This window comes from Pseudorca crassidens, chromosome 15, assembly GCF_039906515.1.
Source record: "Pseudorca crassidens isolate mPseCra1 chromosome 15, mPseCra1.hap1, whole genome shotgun sequence".
In the NCBI taxonomy this organism is placed as follows: domain Eukaryota; kingdom Metazoa; phylum Chordata; class Mammalia; order Artiodactyla; family Delphinidae; genus Pseudorca; species Pseudorca crassidens.
Genome location: NC_090310.1, coordinates 31,838,639 through 31,857,802, shown reverse-complemented (window position 1 = coordinate 31,857,802; position 19,164 = coordinate 31,838,639). Strand labels below are relative to the sequence as shown.

The window sequence follows — 19,164 nt, the reverse complement described above, 5'->3', positions numbered from 1 at the left end:
GGGACACACGCGCAGGGGGTGGGGCCGCGCCTGCGCAGGCTGCCTGCAATGGCGGCAGCTTGCGCACCGTGCTGAGCGTTTCGGTTGGGACTTCAGGCGGCGGCCGGCGGTGGGTAAGCCCGTGGGAGAGGCGGCGGCACGCGGAAGGGTGCAGGGAGCCTCCTGGCACCGAGCCTGGCCTTGAAGTGCGGGCTCCCACGGGCCTGAAGCCTAAGTCCCCACTCAGCCTCAGTTTCCCCTTCTAAGCCAGGGTGTTGGGAGGAGTCCATGCCTTCCTCTGGGTTTCCGTTCGCGGTCCACGCAGCCCCCTCGGTTTTGGATTAGGAAGGGAGGGTGATGCCCGAGCTGTGACTGCAGTTTGAGAGGGCAATGCTTAGCTCGCCAGCTGGAGTTAAGGGAGCGGCAAGACAGAGAGAACGAAGAGCCCCGAGGGTCGAGGACCCTGGAGCCCCTGACTACGGCTCCGCGCCGCGGCCAGGGCCAAATCTTTGCCCCACAGACCCGGGCCTCGGTGTCAGAATCCCTCCTACTTCCTGATTGTTGATGACCTTGTGACACCTGGCAGAGAGAAAGCCTGGGAGGCGGGGAGGCATTACAACCCCCAGATCCCAGCAAACTGCTTTTAGTGGGCACTCCTGACGGGTTAGGATGACAACGTCTGCGTCTGGCCCCCACAGCCTTAAAGGAGCCAAGGACACTTGTCAGCTGCCCAAAGGAGGAAGCAGAGGTCCCATCTGCAGTCGGGGTGTCCTTTCCCTCCTCCCCAGTGAGAAGAGGGGACTGAAGCCCATCCAGCCCCAGCATTCCCAGACAGAGACTGTGAGTCAGCTATTCCTAAATAGAGAAGCTATTGCCTTATTACATCTTCCAGCACATCAGTTAATAATTATTCTTATCAACACTATAATGATAATATTTTCTGTTGTCATTTATTGAGCACTTACTATGTCCTGAACCCTGAAAATGATCATTGTCTCACTTAATCCTCACACAGACGCTGAGACAGGTACAAAGTGCTACTGCATTCCCAGAGGTCTGGTTCTAGGAAAAGCCCCTTAAAGGGAATCCACTTAACCTAGTACTCCATTGTAGAGTGCGTTTCCTGGGAGACCTGTGCAGGTTGGATTTTAAAATTGAAATTTCAACTAGAAATTAAGAATACGGGTTTGGCTTTTCTCAGTATTTAAGAAAATTTGGTATGCGGTTGCAGTATTTTCCCCCAGGACCTCTTTCAGTCCCTGGAGAGCCAGATCTGTCTTTAAAACGATTGGTCATGGTAGGTCTAAGCTGTATTTATACTGGATACTCTTCCTGGATCCATCCTAATTTTTCCAGTCCACATTGGTTGAGGACTTTTACCTGAGGGTCGAGCATTTCTTCTCCATTGTTTTCATTGACACCATGAAATCCTGCATCCATTTGCCAGATTCACAGGCTCACTTCACAAGCCGCTTGCTTTGTGCTGGCTTGTAGTGTTAGATAGGAAAGCCAGCCAGCAGGGGGCGACTCTTGTATAAAAATGTTTGTGTTGGTACAACTTTTGCTTCCCCGTGGAAAGTACTTAAATGTAGGCACTCCAGTTATGTGGACTCAGATTGTGGACAGCCTGGGTTATGACGATCCCATTTTCCAGTTGAAGACATGGAGGCCCGAGAGGTCTCATGACATGCGTGGGGCACACACGTAGTGCACGCACCCACCCAAGTAGGGACGGTTCCCGTAGGAGGTCAGGCGTTGTGGGCAGGTTTGGGTCAAGCATCTGAAACCAAGGATTTATTAACAATTGCTGCGGACCAAGGGCTCTGCTCAGCACTTAACACCCTTCCCCCACATATCTCCCCCCATCCCCCCACCTACTGCCAACCCTGCAAGGTGAGAATGTAGCTGAAGAAACGGGTCCAGAGAGGTGGAGTAATTTTCTCAAGGTCATGTAGCAAGGAGGTAGGAGACTGGGTTTATACCTGCTCTGCCCAGCATCACAGCTCAAGGATCTGTCTGCACGTGGCCGCTGCTGTTTAATGCTTTTTGATGAGGTGCAACATTTGGATGGAGGGAAAGCCTTCCTGTTTTTGACCACCTTGCCTCCAGCATGGTTTTCCAAATGTTAGTTACTGCTGTGTCGCCTTCATAATTTTTCCACATCTGTATATCACCTGTACAGTGATTCCCTTAGTTACTTTTCCTTTAAATCCACTCACTTTTTTTTTTTAATTTAAAAAGAAGGTTTAAAAACAAATGACATATGGGCAGCTGGGGCCAACTTCTAGTAGAAAAAGGTTATAGGGAAAACAACTTCTAAATGCAAAGCATAAATTGTGATTGAATACTGGTTTAGGAAAAACTAGCTGCAAAGGACGTTTGGGTGTCAAATGGAGAAAATTGATCATGAACTGGGTTTTAAATAGTATAAGGGAACCGTTCATTGTTTTAGGTCTGCTAATGGTCTTATGGTTATGTAGGAGCGTGTTCTTTGGAGACAGATGCTGAAGAATTATTTAGGAGTTAAATGGTGTGATGTCTAGAAGGTGCTCAGTTCAGGGGAGAAAAAACCTAGATAGATGGATTGATTGATCATGTGAAAAAGCATTAATGATCATTGAATCTAAGCAGTGGGTATATGGCTGTTTATTATGCTATGCCCTCAACTTGCTATTTGAAAATTTTCATAATAAAAAAATTGGAAAAAATAAAAAAGGAAGGAAAACTTTATCAGTATAAATGGAAATGTAGATCTCTTACCATAAATAAACGATTACTATGAAAATGAACACAGTGAAAAACAAAATAACAGTTCTAGCTGGATTCTGTTCCCTTGCCAAGGCTCTGAGACTTTCTCCTTCGGGAAGAATTAAGAGAGGATTGAAAAGGGAGCTCTCTGCCACCTGGCTGGGGTCGTTTGCACTGTTCCCCTCTGGGACCTGCTGTCCTGAGGACTTGCTCTCGCCTCTCAGGTGCTGCTGTCCCATGGTTGATGGGGAGCCCAGGCCATGGTTGCCGTCTCCCGCCCCGGCAATGGACGAGATCACCTTCAAAAGCGACACCGTGCTGTCAGACGTCCACCTCCACACCCCAAACCAGAGACACCTCATGGTGCGGCTGAGTGGCGTGGGGCAGCCCGGTAAGGTCCCTGCACCCCAGGGAGCCCATTGTGTTTCCTGCTTTCTCACAGAAAAGATTGGGAAGACTGGATTGTTTAGCTTATCCTCACACCACTTCTTAAGTGCCCTTGTTTCACTGAGCAAACCCCTGTGCTTTCCCGAGCACCTGCTCTGTGCCAGACCTGGACGCGATGCCGGGAAGGCAGAGGGAATGAGTCAAGCTCTGCCCTGGGGGAGGCCCCGGTTCCAGTGCTCCCCCAGCCCACTGCCCCTACCCCCGGCTGACTCCTCCCACCAGGGCTCCCTGGTTTTTCTCCTGTACACACTCCCTCACTGCTCTCCCCAGCAGCGCAGGGGGTCCTTTGAAAAATACAAATCATACCACTGCCCTGATTTAGACCCTCCAGTGGCTTCCCTTGCTCTTAGAAGGAAATCAGAGCCCTCACTTTGGCCTGCGAGGCCCAGCTCCACCCAGCCCCTGCCCGTGTGTCCACACTTCTCTCTCCCGCCCTCGCTGCTCAGTGGCCACTTTCTGCCCCTTTCCGCCCCTCACACACTGCATGTACCTTCCTCTCTGAGCACCTTTGCTCTTGCTTTTCGCTCTGCCTAGAACGTTCATCCCTCCCTGGCCGCCCTCCCCAGCTCCGATCACTCTGTTGTATTTGCTTGTTGTTCTGGTGCAGTTCATAACTCCCCTTTCCCTCATGTCCCAGTTTGGATTCCTGGATTCAGGAAACTGAGGCTCAGAACAGATAAGCGAGTTGCCCCAGGGTCAGACAGTCGGGGGATGTGGAGGACTCTGGCCCAGGACACCCCCTGCCTCCAGCCCAACTCTCCCGGCACCCATACTCTTACCAAAGCCTGTCCCAGTGACTTTCTGGCCACCAGGTGGTAAGGGACACAGTATCCTTGTCCTCACTTCCAACCTTAAGGCTGAGCAGTGCGGTGAGGAGGGCAGAAGCGCAGGGGTTCAGTAGACCGGGTTTGAATCCTCAGCCACGCCCACAGCTGTGTGACCTTGGTCAGCTCACGTAACCTCTGAGCCTCAGCCTCCACATCTGTAAAACAGAGTGACACTGGGACTTCTCTGGCAGTCTGTTGGTTAAGACACCACACTTCCACTACAGGGGGTGTGGGTCCCATCCCTGGTCGGGAACCAAAATCCTGTAAGCCGTGTGGCGCAGCCAAAAAAATTTTTAAATAAAAAATAAAATAGAGTGACACTGCCACTTCCATAGCCGCTGGAAGGAGTAAATGCGGTCTTGTGGGCCGAGCACCTGCAGCGCAGGTGCTCATCAGCGGGGCTGCGCTGGAGGCTGCAGCGTCACAGCCGAATCAGACAGACCTTTGCTGCTGGTTTTATGATATTTCCACCTGGCCTTTGTTTTTTTTTTCTTTTCCATTATGGTCTATTTACCGGATATTGAATATAGTTCCCTGTGCTATATATACAGTAGGTCCTTGTCCTTTTTTTTTTTTTCCGCCTGGCCTTTAAAACTCTTCCCAGGTGGAAATTGAGGAAGGGAAATAGAAAAGGAGACGGTTTGGAAATATACTGCTTTTGTGTTTTGTCTTGCCTTTCAGTCTTCCTGTCCCAGTTCAAGCTTCTGTGGAACCAAGCCCCTCAGACAGACTCGGGGGCTGAGGGTGGCAATCACAGAGCCCATCACGCAGAGGCGACTCCTCCCGCCAGAAGCGGCTGCAGCAGTGAGGGAGTCTCCCTCCAGGCTGGGGCTGACGCCACCAGCCAGGAGGGGGTGGCAGCTCAGCTGGACGAGGATGGGGATTTGGACGTTGTGAGAAGACCACGGGCTGCCTCTCCCTCCAAGCCCTCGGGGCCTCCGAGAGACAAGGTACATCCCATGATTCTAACGCAGGAGGAAGATGACGTCCTGGGAGACGAAGCACGAGAGAGTGGCCCCTACGATGTCATCAAAATAGGTAATAAAGGGCTGCTCACCTGCCGCCAGGCGGCGCCACAGCGTCGGTCGGGGCGCAAGGCTGCTGAGCACGGGCCCATCCAGGCATCTCAGGGCAGGACAGGTTAGCAGAACCGGTGTCCAGACACTGGGAGCCAGTAGTGCCGCTGGCAGCAGGGGAGCTTGCCAAAGTGCTGTCGGGTCACCCTCCTGCTCCAGACTCTTCAGTGGCTCCCCATTGCCCTCGAGACACAGTCCACAGGCTCAGCATAGCTCCGGGGCCCCTGTGTGAGGTGGCTCCGCCCTCCTCTCCAGCCTCAACTCACACCAGCCTCACCCGCTCAGCCTCTGTGCGCTTTCTCCCTGCACACCTCTGCTTCTGCCTCCTTCTCAGAGGGCTCGCTCCCTAACACATTCCTGACCGTACAAGTCCCAGCTTGGCCGTCCTCTGCTCCGGAAGCTTCAGTGCTGCTGCCTCCTGCATCAGTACTCTGATCCTACGTAGCATGCCAGGGTGTGGGTCGGGGTTGTTTGTGGAAGATTTGGCCCACAGGAGCCCGCAGCAGGGAGCCATGGCAGATTCTGGAGCTGGAGCAGGGCAGAGGGGGAGGGAGGAGGAGGGAGATCCAGAGTTAACCTGGAGGAGTGTGTGGGCCCATCAGATGGGCTGGGAGCTAGAAGCTGGGGGCATGGGGGGTGGAGGAGGCAGGGATGCAGTGGCAGGAGAGGTGGGGTGGAAGGAGGTTTCAGCAGGCACTCAGGCAGGGCTCAGAGGGTCCATGCCCGGGCGTAGGGGCAGGCAGAGGGCTTTGGTGAGTCGAGGATTTTGATGTCTGGAAATGCCAGGAGTGGAGAGCAGCCAGGTCAGGAAGGAAGCCAGCCACGATGAGGCACCTGTAGTGCTTTGATGTTCACCTTCATCACCTCACATAGTCTTCTCAGCTTCTCTGAGGGGTGCTACAAATGAGAAAGTGATGAGCCCAAGGCCGTGCCGTTTGGGGGCAGGGAGGAAGGTTCTGAGTCCGTGTGATCCGTCTCCACAGCCAGGGCTCTGGCCATCCCCAGCACTGCTGTGATGTGAGTCAGTTCACTGAGATGCAGGGTCCTGGATGGTGCCTGAGGTCCCAGGTAAAGGCCTCCCCCAGCACTGGCCTGGGTTGCGCATATGGGGTCCACTGTTCTGTCCCAGACGGAACAGCAGCTCTGATAGCCGTGTGGTCATCCGTTCAGCAGACGGTTACCGAGGGCCTGCTGGGTACCAGGCAGGCTGGTTCTAGACCACCCTGGTGGGGACCCTACCCTGTTTTCTGTGGATTACCTCTGGTCCTCATGGCCTTTCCAGGGATGAGTATTCCCATTTCACAGAGGAGGGAACTGAGGCTCAGAGAGGTTGAGGAACTTGCCCAAGATCACACAGCTAGTCAGTGGCAGAGCCTTGACTCACACTCAGGTCCATCTGACACCACAGCCCATGTTTCTTACCCATGTCACGTGATCAGAACATTGGAAAGTGTTATTCTTGGGGGTCGATGACTGCTCCTTTCCCTCAGCCGTCACTTAACTGGCCTCCCTGAGGAGGGGAGCAGCAGACTTCACAGCGAGCTGTTTGGCCTCCAGGGCGCATGTTTAATGTTCCGGGAATTTCCCATCCTGCAAGCTGAGAACAAAGTCCCACAGGGCAGGGTAGGGTCAGTGCGCCGCCAGCTCTGCCTCGCTGTGAAGCCCCATCTCACAGCGCCTGGAAGTTCGCCCTTCTTTTCGGCTCACTGTCGCTCGGTCCCTACCTGCCCTGAGGGAGGAGAATAGAAAGGTCATTGAATACCTGAGCTTAAGCAGTAACTCCTAACTATTCCATCCGCAGCTGTACACTCACATCTGTAAAATGTGGCACAGGGGAGGGGGTCCTGGTCTCAGGATCCTGTAGAGCTCCTCCACCCCTCACAAGCCAGGGGACCCTGGACAAGTATCCTGCCCACCCAGAGCCTCAAGTTTTTGGACCTATGAAAGGGGGTCGGGGAAGCTGCCCTCCCTGGGTTTTGGTGGTGATTTCATAAATACTGCCCCGTAAGTGCTCCTGCAGGGCCTGGTGCAGAGCAGGTGCTGAGCAGTTGTCCCTCCCCTGGCCACCCTGTTCCTCCCATTCGTAAGCCCAGCCTTTTTTTAAGGTTATAGACCCATTTGAGAAACTGATTAAAATCAAATTCTCTTAGCGGGAGGAGAATGTGTTTTCCAGACTACTTCCAGGGATTGTCAAAAATCTAAAGTTTATCCACGAACCTGCTAGGAATCCACAGACCCAAGGTTCAAAGTAAATTATGATCATTTTCCCCATTTTATAGATAAACTGGGATGCAAAGAGAACTCAGAGGAGGCAGGGCTAGAACCTGGGCTGTCAGATCCCGAGTCACGTGCCTTTTCCATTGGCCTGTGACTTGGGCAAGTACGTTAACCTCTCAGAGTTCAGTTTTCTTGTCAATAAAATGGGTATGATCTCTGGTTGTGGGGAACTGAGAGAGATGGCACATGTAGAGTTCTTAACACAGTGCTTGGTGCGTAGTAGGTGCTCAAAAAACGTGAGCTGCCATCAGCTTTCATTCCAGGGGACGATCTGAGCGTGGAGGAGGGAGACGGACTGAGGAGGAGAGTCTGGGTTCCTGCAGGTCTAGAGACAGTCCTGGTAGGGGCAGGGTACAGCTCAGATACAAAGACTGTCTGTCTAAGCCCATTTGCCAACCCTGGAGTTTCTCGTGTGTTCCTCAGGCTGGGCTTTTATGTTCTTAAGACGCCACTGGAATTGTTTAAATATAAAGTGTGACTTTCCCCTGGGGCAGGAGCTCCCTGCCCTTGACCCTGTTTAGGGAGGCCATTGAGCCCATGAATGAGGTGATGTTATTTCTGTATCTTGTAAAGGAGCAAACTGTGGCTCTGGTGCTGAGAAGTTCAGTGACTCACGCCACCGGCCAGACTGCGTGACTGAGCCTGGCTCACACGCAGGTCTTTCTGAGCTCAGTCCATGTTCTCACTCAAGGGAAGCTGAGCACCCCTTAAATGCAGCTGGAGGCAAAACTTAAGTCCACGGGCCCCCTCGGAGAAAAGACCGGGCATAGACGACCGAGGTCCCCGTGGGAGGGCACCCCTGGCTCAGCCAGGCAAACTGGAAGGAGACAAAGAAAGATGGGAGGAGGGGAGACGCGTGCCCCAGCCGGGGGCCAGTGGGCCAGGGACAGTGTGCCGTGGGGCTGCAGCGGGGGGCCAGTGGGCCAGGGACAGTGTGCCGTGGGGCTGCAGAGACTGGGCAAGAGGGATGGGCAGGATGGGGGAAGCTGACACTGAGGGTCCAGAGCAGGGCTGGAAAGCAAGGAGGCCTCTTCTCTCAGGCACGTGCACACTCACACAGACACAGACACACACCCCTTCAGCCTTGCTGTCCCCTCCCCCCGCCATCCCCGCTCCCTGCTCCCGGTTTGAGGTGAGCCTGGGGTTTGATGTGAACTAGTCTGCCGTGCGTGTGTTGTGGTGTTTTGATGGCCGTCACCATCTTGCTTAAAGATACGAGAGCCGGTTCTTATTTAACAGGAAAAACGTTTGCCATCATTCCCTTTTCTCCTTGATCTCATAGTTCTGTTCTCCACCTCCCCCCCAACAACCAGCACCAGATTTTGTCCTAATGTATTTTGTGCTTGAGAATACTCCCTAACATACTTATTTTTCATCTAAAAAGGATATAATCTGAAACTTATTTTGTTAACTTCTAGTGTGGTTCTGAGTGTAAGAAAGTATTTTGGAATGAGTTGTGATTATTATTCCCATACAGTTGATCAAAAGAACATAAATATATTATGATCGTAACATGCAGTTACTGAACATAAAAAAGTGGAGTGTGGGGTATGTGTGTTTGATTAAGTTGGGCCAAGTCCTCCTGTGACCCGAGTCTCCGGGCTGCGGGCAGAGAGACCCAGGGATCTGAATGAGAGTGACGCTCACACGCCCCCTCCTGACTGTAGCCTGGCCTGTGTTTCTGCTGCCTCCCCCGCACCCCGTCTGTCTCTGTTCTATCCATCCCCGTTTTCACGGTGGCCCTTTCTCTCTCGGTTTCCGTCCCGTCCAGAGCACACCATGGCCACCCCCCTGGAGGATGTTGGCAAGCAGGTGGGTAGGTCCCGTCCGCTTCCCACGGCCCTGAAGGGTCTCTCGGGAGCCGCAGGCCACCTTTGTTCCTGGTCCCTCTCCCCTCCAGGTGTGGCGGGGCGCCCTGTTCCTGGCAGACTACATCCTGTCCCAGCGGGACCTCTTCCAGGGTCGCACGGTGCTGGAGCTCGGGGCGGGCACCGGGCTGGCCAGCATCCTCGCAGCCACCATGGCGCAGACCGTCTACTGTACAGGTAACGCCCCGCCGTCTCACGCTGAGGGGGAGTAGGCTCTTCACAGGGCGTGTGCTGACTAGATAAAAAGTGAGGCGGGAAACTGGACACTGGACCTTGGCTGCTCTCGCCTTTGCCCTCCTCTTTCACTGGTTTTCTCCACCCTTCGTTGTTTTCTCAGCAGCGTGAGGATGACCCAGCAGGACCGGCGGGTGCAGGACCAGTGGTTTTGCTGGTACCTCTGTTCACAGCCCCTCAAAAGAGTAAACATCTCAGAAAACCATGAGGAATATGCCTCTCATACGGCTTAAAAACAAGCTTCTTTTTTTTTCCGATTATGGAAATCTTGCCTACTCTCTGTGGAAAATTTGTAGAACAGCAAATAACATTTCCTCATAATTTTACATTTCCCATATAAATTCAACAATATGCAGTTCATTGCATGCCCACTACGTGCCAGACACAGTTCCAGATGCAGGAGACCCAGGAGTGAATGAAACAGATCAAGTCGCTGTTGATCTGATCAAGTTTTAGAATCTATTTTTTAACGTTCGTATATATATTTTTTACAAGTTTTTCCTTTTCCTTTGTGTGTACCTATTCCCAAACAATAGCTAAAGTCAAACTGTATATATTCAGTGCTGTATCCTGCCAAAAATGTCAAAAAAGGGAAAAAGCATTTTCCACTGTCGTTAAAAATTACTTATAAATGACTTTCAATGACCAGGTAATGTTTTGTCCCTTTTTTTTTAACCATTCTTATATTACTGGACATTTTGGCTGTTTTTGTATGTTGTGTTTTGTTTGCATTTGTCTGTTGCACTGCAACAAATATCTTTGTGCCTCATTGTCTGATAATCCTTAAACTAGATTCCTCGAAGTGGGTGGGACCTTTCTTAAGCTTTTGATACTTATGGTCAAATGATTGCTTTTTAAATTTTTTATTTTGAAATAATATTAGGTACACATGGAAGTTGCCAAACTAGTATCGAAAGTGCCACGTACCCTTCACCCAGCTCCCCCGGTGGTAACATCTTCTACACCATAGTTTGGGGATCACACCAGCAAATTGACACAGTGCAGTACTGTCAGTTACACTCTAGATTTGCCGACGTGCTTTTTTAGGGAGAGTATACCAGTTTATAAGAAAGTACAATAGTATCTTATCAGGTAATTATTGTTAGTGTCATTATGTTTTAAATCTTCGATATCTGCTAGGCAGGAAGTGGTGCTGCTGACGTGCTTTGCGTTTCGTCGATTCCTAGTTGACGTTTTCGTGGCGCACGTCTTTTGCTTCTGAGCTAGGAAAGGGGAAGCTAGGGGTGGCCTGGGAGTCGGGCGTACTTTTCAGATACTCTGCGTAAGCCACCCTGTTTACGCCTCCTTGACGATTCAGTGTAAATCGCCAGTGAACTTCTCAAGAGACAAGCTGTAAAGCAACAGTGCCTAGCGCCTGACAACAGCATCTAATCGAGTTATCTTACCCCTGAGAGAGATTTACTGGAGAGGAAGAGAGCTTGCATCCTGTCAGCACATTCCAGTTAGTAGAGCCTTTTCATGAGCATCAGCGCCTTTAATCTCACAGTGACCCTGGGCAGTCGCCGGGGAGCCTGTCACCATCCCCTCCATCCAAGTGGGCAGGGTAAGGCTGAGGTCAGGGGGCTGGGCGAAGGTCACATGCATGGCCGCTGGCTCACAGCACGGTGCCTCTCATCATGTGGGGGCTCAGGCTATTTTCCGTGGAGCAGGGTTCTGTGGGCTCCCTCGGGGGCTGGCCAAGGGGTGGAGGCGGGGGCAGCCCCAGGGCTCTGGGTCTCCCACCGCTGCTCAGCCATCGCTGCTCCTCTCGTATGTGCTTGGTGTGTTAGAATCCCGCACAAGATCTGTTTTGACAAAAAGTACCATAAAGGCTTAAAAACTGCTGACCCAGTCCTGTGTTGTCAGGCACATACATCAGTATTCTCTTTACCCAGTGGCCCAGGAGAAGGGACAGGTGCGGCCCTTCGGTGAGCAGAGTCCCACACACACACATCCCCGGCTCTGCATGGTCCCTGAGGTGGAAACGATGGTCCAGTCCCGGGAGGTCTGCAGTGGGCGGGCGAATGCCATTCACAAGACCCCCTGTGCCCTCCACATGCACGCTCTCCTAATGGGAAGTTAATTTTGGCAAAGCACTTCCCCCACTGCCGTCAAGAATACACTGTGCTACAACTCAGGTCTGCTCGAGTGACAGGAACCCCCATCTCATCAGAGCAGCAGGTGGCTCGGGAGACGTGATGGCAGGACGGTGAGTCAGGCACCAGGGTGCCTGCCTCCAGCCTGCCTGAATGTGCTCTGTCTCCACCGATCACATCCAAATGCCCTCCTGGCTCCAGTCAGTTTTCTGGGGTGTCAAAGAGCGAGGCTTGTTGGAGTCAGAGACACCTGGGTTCAAATCCCAGCCCTGGCTCTGCCCAGCCACGTGGCTGCCAGAGTCGCTTTGCCTGTGACGGGACCGTGACACCAGCTCAGGTTCATTAGAAATATGGAGGGTGGATTCGGGAAGTGTGTGCATGTGTCATATGCTCTAAAGATGCTGGGAGTTCTCACCCTTCCCTGGAATGCAGAGTCTGTCCCCACCAGGACAGTCTTCTCTGTTTTAAGGCAGAGATCATTAGAAAGAGCCTTAAGGTGAACATATTTCATTTTAGTGTAAAACACGCAGGAGAAACTTTTGTTTCAATTTTGCACGTTTCTGCAGCCGTGCTGTTGGTACCAGCTCTCTCCAGGCAGAAGCACAAAGATAAAAGTGTCGTCACGGCCGGCACCTTATGACTTGCTCTTCTGTCTTTCCAGATGTCGGTGCAGATCTCTTGGCCATGTGCCAGCGAAACATTGCCCTTAACAGCCACCTGACTGCCGCTGGAGGTGAGGCCCAGCAGGTCCCCGCCCGGGAGGGAGGTTTCCCTGTTTTGCAGGTGAGACAGACACCCAGAACCACGACACTGGGAGGCGGGGTTCTCCCTGCGTCCCTGGACACCCCGGTAGCGGAGGGAGCGGACGTCTCGCTTCGTGTCACTTCAGATGCTGGACGGCTCTGTCCTCGCCTCATCTCCTCCCACGCCCACAGCCACGTCCTGCCTCAGCTCTCTCCTCCCTGCAGGTCGCAGGGCCCTACCTGGTCTCCCCAGCTCCTGTCTGAGCTGCCCAAGTGTCCAGAGCGACCTTTCTAAGATGCAGCCTGACCCCTTCACTCCCCACTGAGCATCTTCCGGGGGTGAAGTCCAAGCTCCTCCTCTGGCTCCAGACCTCCTGGTCTGGCCCTGGCCGGCTTTTCCTGTCTCCGTCCTGGCAGCCCCGCTGTCCAGCCCTGCATCCAGCGAGCCCCGGGCTCACTTCACATGCTCTGCCCTCTGCCCAGAGCGCCCCCGCCCTGTCGGCCTGACCATCAGATTCCTGCCCCGCCGCAGGAGTGAGCTGCCATGATGGAGGAGCTGCCCAGCCAGGCCTTCTGCTCCAAGCGCGATCTGGGGCGCTCTTCTGGGCTCCCACCGGGTCATCTGGCCCCCCAGGCGTCAGAGCCTTCAGAGGTTTCTCATTGCTCTCGGAGTACAGACCCAACTCCTTGGCCTCTCCGGACCCCGTGGGGCCTGGCCCTCGCCTGTCGGCAGCCCCTTCCCCACAGCGGCTCCCTCCGCTCTAGCCTGGCCTTGCTGGAGCTTCCATCCGCTTGGGGCCTTTGCTCTGCTCTCTCCTCCGGCCTGTTTCCTCTCCCTCTTCCCCCGTCTGTTCCTAATCATGCTCAGACGTCCAGGCAAGATCACAGTCCCCTTACAGGCTCTCCTTACACCTTGAACCATGGTATTTTGACATTTGTTTGTGGGACTAGTTGATTGGCATCTGCCGCCCCACTAGACCACGTGCTCCATGAGGTCAGGGCCCTGTCTGATCCCCCGTGTCATGTTTGTTGAATGCCCAGGGCACAGCAGGCTGTCAGCAGGCCTGGAAGGAAGGAGTGGTGTGAAGTGCCTTCTCAGAGCCTTCCCTGACGCCCATCGACACGAGAGCCCTGTCCTCCCGTGCACCTGGCGCGTCCTTTTCATAGCAGTGTCTGCTCCCTGCCTGTGTCCCAGGACAGGGACGTACCTCACGAATCTCTGCCCCCTGGGCCGACACCGGGCCTGATGCTTAGCACTCAACAAATGTGGGATGGATGGATCTTGGTGTGTAGTGGGAAGTTTTATCTTCTTTCCTAACTGTGTTCAGAGTTTGGGGAGTTCCACTTGTGTTTGTTTTGCAGGCGGTGTGATTAAGGTCAAGGAACTGGACTGGCTGAAAGACGATCTCTGCACAGGTGCGTGGCCTCCTCTGTCGTGTCCCAGTTGATTCATTGGTTCCTTGGGCTGCCCCCAGGCCATCAGCCCTGTGGCCTTGACCGCCCAGCAGCGTCCTAGCTCCGTTGGCTGAAGAGTGACAGCTGCCATTCTTGGTGCCGCATGTCAGGCACCCTGCACTCATTCTGTCATTCAGACTCACAGTATCACTGTCCAGTCGGTCCTAGAGTCCCCAGTTCCGGGGAAGACTGATGCTCAGAGAGGTTCAGTGCCTGCCCAGGGTCACAGGTACCTGGCAGGTCAGGGTGTGAACCTAAGTCTGGGACTCCAGGGCCTAGACCGTTTGCCTGCCAGGAAGCAGCTTCCCGCTTAGCACCCGTCCTCTGCCTGCAGCAGGGAGTCGGCCCCAGGGGTTCAGGGGCTGCTGGGTGGGGAACATTTCTAAATTTCTTATGCAGACTGTTTCAGACCTGCACCTTTGCTCTTTCTTTGTACAAGAACTTTTCTTTTCTCTGTCAGATGTCAGGTGAGGAAAATCATTGCTTGTTGAGTGCCTGTCACCTAGCAAGCACCTAGCACACTTGAGGTCCTTTGGTCTCCCCGACAGTCCTGTGAGGGAAGCATTGTTATGCCCATTCTAGTGCAAACACTGCAGCCCAGAGAGGTGAAGCACCTTTCCTAGGGTCACACAGCAAGTCCACGGGGGCAGGAATGCCATGGACGGAGGTGTAGATCGTTTTCTGCACAGGCTACTGGCCGAGTCAGCAGGTCAGACCCCCATGGATAACGTAGCCGCCCCGGCAGAAGGGGCACCTCCTTCCCTGAAGTTTTCCACGTGGGTGGCGGAGGCACTGGGATTCGGGGCTGCCTGGTGGCGCCCACTGCACCGAGCTTACCCGACCCCATTTCTTTTCCTGAAGCTTCTTTCAGTCTGTCTCGGTGAGAGCTGGTGGCCCGCAGAGAAAGGGCTGAACCCAAGGTGTCCTTCCCCTTTCACAGATCCCGAGGTCCCCTTCAGCTGGTCGGAGGAGGACATCTCCGACCTGTACGGCCACACCACCATCGTGCTCGCGGCCGAAGGTGAGGGCGCCTCCGCGGCACAGCCGGTGTCACCGCTCGTCGTCACGGGCTGGCTCCCACCACGGCTCCGTGCCGCTTTCATTCTGAGCGCTGTGGCTGTTATGTTTATCAGAGATTCCGTCCATGGGGCCCGCTGAGGACTCATTTCCTCTGATATTTGCCTGTTTTCTTCCCCGCAGTGTTTTACGACGATGACCTAACTGATGCTCTGTTTAAAACACTGTCCCGATTGGCTCACAGGTTGAAGAACGCCTCCACCGCCATCCTCTCTGTGGAAAAGAGGTGAGCTCCTCGTGGGGCCAGACTCTCACCTTCCAGATGCGTCCTCACTGGTGTCGTCCTCATCACTTGCTTATCCAGCACCTGCTGCGGCCGGGCCCGCTGGTCCTTTACACACGTGGCCTCGTTTAATCCGCTCACCAACCCCGTGTGCAGGCACTGCCATCCCCATCGCACAGCCGACGGGAGGAGGGCTGAGGCATCAGGGACCCGTCCAGGCTGTAGCTGGGCAGTGAGTGCGTCAGAGCCCAGACACATGTCCACTCTGCACCCCGGGCCTCTGCCCTCACCCTGACACAGAGCCCCTCCGGGGCGTTTCTGCCCGGATGTCCTGAAACGTTAGGGCTCTTGTTGATGGAGTGACCATGTTGTGATAGACTCAGTGCTGGGCCCCCTGCACACATTTTCCTCTAATTCTTGTGATAACCCACAGCTTTTCTGAAGGCAATTTAGAGTATATAGCAAAAGCCATAAACCCAAACACACTGATTTTTTTTTATTGGAGTATAATTGCTTTACAACGTTGCATTAGTTTCTGCTGTACAGCAGAGTGAATCAGCTATGTGTATACATATATCCCCTCCCTCCCACCCCCCGCATCCCAGCCATCTAGGTCATCACAGAGCACTGTGCTGAGCTACTGTGCTATACAGCAGCTCCCACTAGCTACCTATTTTACACATGCGAACACACTGATTGACCCAGCAGTTCAGCATCTGGAACCGGCCCTGAGGAGGCGATCCCAGCCGTGCACGGAGCCGTCCAGATGGACACATCTGTTGCAGCGTTGTTTACACCGATGACCTCCAGGACCCCCTTCAGGGTCCACGTGACCAGTGGCAACGTGTGGACCCGATCACTCGGGTGGAATCTTGGGCACATGCCTTCCCCTCTCTGAGCCCCAGTCCCCACCTGAGCGGAGGCCGTAGCCAGCCCCACCTCCCAGGCTCTCCTGCAGATGCCAGAAGGCCGTGCACTGGCGCCCAGCATGCAGGAGGCGCTCAAAATCCAGTGCCGTGATGGGAGGGAGCCGCAGAGCCTCCGGTGGTGACAGTGTGTGTGTCGCGGCTTGTGCGCAGGCTGAACTTCACGCTGCGGCACCTGGAGGTCACGTGCGAGGCCTACGACCACTTCCGCTCATGCCTGCGGCGACTGGAGGGGCTGACCGGTGGGCGCCTGCGCTTCGCGGTGGAGCCGGTGGACGTTTCCTTCCCGCAGCTCTTGGTCTACGAGCGCATCCAGCAGCTGGTAGGTGTGCCCGCCCGCCCGAGGGCAGCTTGCTCTGGCGTGAGGCTGTCGGCTGGAGGAGGTCGTGAGCCAGCCTCCAGGTCCAGCCCGGCCCGCGCTCTCCCCGCTGACCCCGACGCTAGGCTCTCTCCAGGTCCAGGAGGGCCTGCCTGGCCAACGGTCACTTGGCCTTAGAGCACTTCCTCTTGCCGCGGGCAGTGCAGACTCCAGGGGAAGCGGGGGCGGGGGGGGGGCATTGCGTGTGGGTTGCTCTTGACTGGGCTGAAGATCTTGACGCAGGAGCCCCAGTGCCGACGGCCACGTCTTCACTGTGAAAGTGTGTGGCCTCGTGGCCTAGGCGGGCTTGCCTGATGGCCGGTGGCCCGTCTGACGGGGCAAGTGGGGTCCCATCACATAGGCCTCTGAGCAATAACCCCAATGACATGCTCTAGGTGCCGGCTGTCTCAGCGAGAGACAAGGTGAGTTCCAGCCAGGAAAGGGCGGGACTGGGGTTAATCACTTCCTATTACAGTTTTAAAACCAGCACTAGGGGGAAATCTGCAAAGTCAGAAGACCCTTTAAAATCCCTTAAACTTTGTAGGAGCTGGATTCATATAAGTCCCAAGGTCTTTCGTTCTCTTGGCCTCTTGTCTGCAGCCGCCCTTTGTCTGGGTCTTTGGAGACCCGGCCTGGCTCTTAGGAGGAGGGGCCTGCTCAGCTCGCCCCCCGGTCCCTTCCGCCAGCAAGCACGGCATTGCGTTCGTTCGTGTGTGGGGTTCCATGTGCGAGGAGGGCCTTCCCTTCATCGCTCCGCGGCCTCTGAGCTTCCCGGGCCCCTCCTAGTGAGGGTGCCAGGCTCCCACTAAGAACTTGGCGCGTTTTGTACCTTCTCCACCTGCCAGCATTAAGAGGAGCATCACACAGCCAAGAAATCAGCTCCTCACAAAATCCAGCAGCTGTGCTGCATGGCTCCCAGAATGGAGAAGGTGTGCGACGTGTGGCCGTTCTGGTCCCTTTGACAGTGTGGCAGCCTCCTGCCTCTCAGATCAGTGCCAGGACTCAGCATCCAGCTCCGCCTCCACGGAACAGCCCAGAGCAATAAAAGCACCGGGAGAGGCTCCCTGCTCTCGCGGTAGCTTTCATGCTGCCCGTTTTTCGCGTCTTGTTTGGGGCTTCTCTTTTGCTGATTACATCCCTTTATGAAATCGTGAAGTCTCATTTGCACATCTCGGAATCTCCCCCTCTCTCTGCTGCAGGAGCTCTGGAAGGTCTTTGTGGAACCAGTAACAGAACCCATCGTGTCTGCAGACACAGCTTCTTGACTGTTCTTGTGATGTTTCTAATAAAATTGAAAGCTCACAAAGTAATGTGCTTGAGATTTTATTGTTTAAAAAATACGGCAGGTGGGCCTTGTGTGACCCAATGCGGTTTTCTGCTTCCCGGCAGCAGCCAGAGAACGTGACTGCCCTAGGCTGGGAGTCCATTTGGTTGCATGTGGTTTTTGTGCTGCCGGCTTGGAGTAGGTGTTGCAGGGTGTTTGAGAGCTGCTTGGTCAAGTTGGGCGGTGTTCTCAGCTTGGTTCCGCTGGAGCTGATGACCTTACCCAGGTGCTTCCCTTGGAGCGGGGGCCCCAGGCTGCACCCATAGTCTTTTATGTTCTCTTCTAACTGCTTACAAATGAGTTTAATACCATCTTCACAGTTGCCGTAGTACCACCCCGCAAAATGGGGCACAGAAGCCTCCTTGCCTTCCACGCTGCGTGTGCCCTGTCCCTGTCCCTCTGCTGGGGGCCCCTTCAGAGAAGGAGGCAGGAGCTCCCAGACTGGACGCCTCTGGCGGTGGCCCTTGTTTTATGTTTTAACCCTTTGTAACCAAAATTGGGTGTGCGTAGAACAAACATAAAAGCCACTTTTTTGGGCCCTGCAGCTGCCTAGGGCTGGGGTCCGCGCAGCCACCTGCCTCGCGGGCATTTCCCTTCCTCAGCCTGGCCTTGTTCCCCCCGTCCCCTCAGTCTCTCCACCATGCGCCACCTGTGCACTTGTTTGTCTGTCTGATTTTGATCTTTTTGTCTGTGCCTCTGCTGTATCTCACCCCCTCCTTCTTGCTCTCCCCCTTTACCTTGTCTCTTTATGCCCCTCCCACCCCCTCTCCCTCCTTCTCCTTCTTTCCAGTTAGGGTCCCTCCCACCCTCCCGGAGGCTCCATTTCCCCGCCTCGCTGCTCCTGCCCGCTTTCCACCAGGGACCGGCATGCCCCTTCCCCGGCTGCCCCTGCAGCTGCAGCTCAGCTGCTCCTGCCCACGTCGCTTCTCCCCAGGCACAGGTCCGATTGCCAGGCCCGTCGTACCCCCCACCCCGGTCATTGGCTTATCCTGACACCGTGGGCTAGGCTTTTGCAGGTCTCAGTTCATTTCATTTTCCCAACAACTCTAGGAAGTCAGCAGCCTGGTTAGACCCACTGAACAGTTGAGAAGACTAAGGCTCCAAAAGGGAAAAAGCTCCATGAGGTCAGGGACCCTGTTTGTCTCATATACCAGTGTATTCCCGGCACATGGTCCTGGCCCGAAGTAGGTACTCGGCACATGTTGTTGGTTTTTTTTTTTTTTTTTTGCGGTAGGCGGGCCTCTCACCGTTGTGGCCTCTCCCGTTGCAGAGCACAGGCTCCAGACACACAGGCTCAGCGGCCATGGCTCACGGGCCCAGCCGCTCCACGGCATGTGGGATCTTCCCGGACCGGGGCACGAACCCGTGTCCCCTGCATCAGCAGGTGGACTCTCATCCACTGCGCCACCAGGGGAGCCCTCGGCACATATTGTTGAATGAATCGTTAGTAGGAATTACTGCTTAGGATGGTGGTTTTCAGTTGTGGGCAGTTTTGCTTCCAGAGGC

The 19,164-nt window shown here is 54.5% G+C and overlaps 1 protein-coding gene across 8 annotated transcripts; it reads left to right on the top strand.

Annotated features, from left to right (window-relative positions):
• Positions 1–17,644, top strand: METTL22 (methyltransferase 22, Kin17 lysine). 8 transcript variants are annotated; one of them, XM_067706669.1, is made up of 11 exons: positions 1–109; positions 678–819; positions 2,952–3,118; positions 4,683–5,039; positions 9,126–9,166; positions 9,255–9,399; positions 12,214–12,285; positions 13,658–13,711; positions 14,691–14,771; positions 14,951–15,053; positions 16,130–16,487. In XM_067706669.1, exons 3-11 carry the CDS (start codon positions 2,965–2,967, stop codon positions 16,470–16,472), a joined length of 1,350 nt encoding a protein of 449 aa, XP_067562770.1. In that variant the 5' UTR covers positions 1–109; positions 678–819; positions 2,952–2,964; the 3' UTR covers positions 16,473–16,487. The 8 variants fall into 8 exon arrangements, with proteins under 8 accessions (XP_067562770.1, XP_067562772.1, XP_067562775.1 ...); XM_067706671.1 differs by lacking the exon at positions 678–819 and adding an exon at positions 17,534–17,644 and having other exon boundaries at positions 16–113; positions 16,130–16,298; XM_067706668.1 differs by having other exon boundaries at positions 20–113.
• The last annotated feature ends 1,520 nt before the right edge of the window (positions 17,645–19,164 follow it).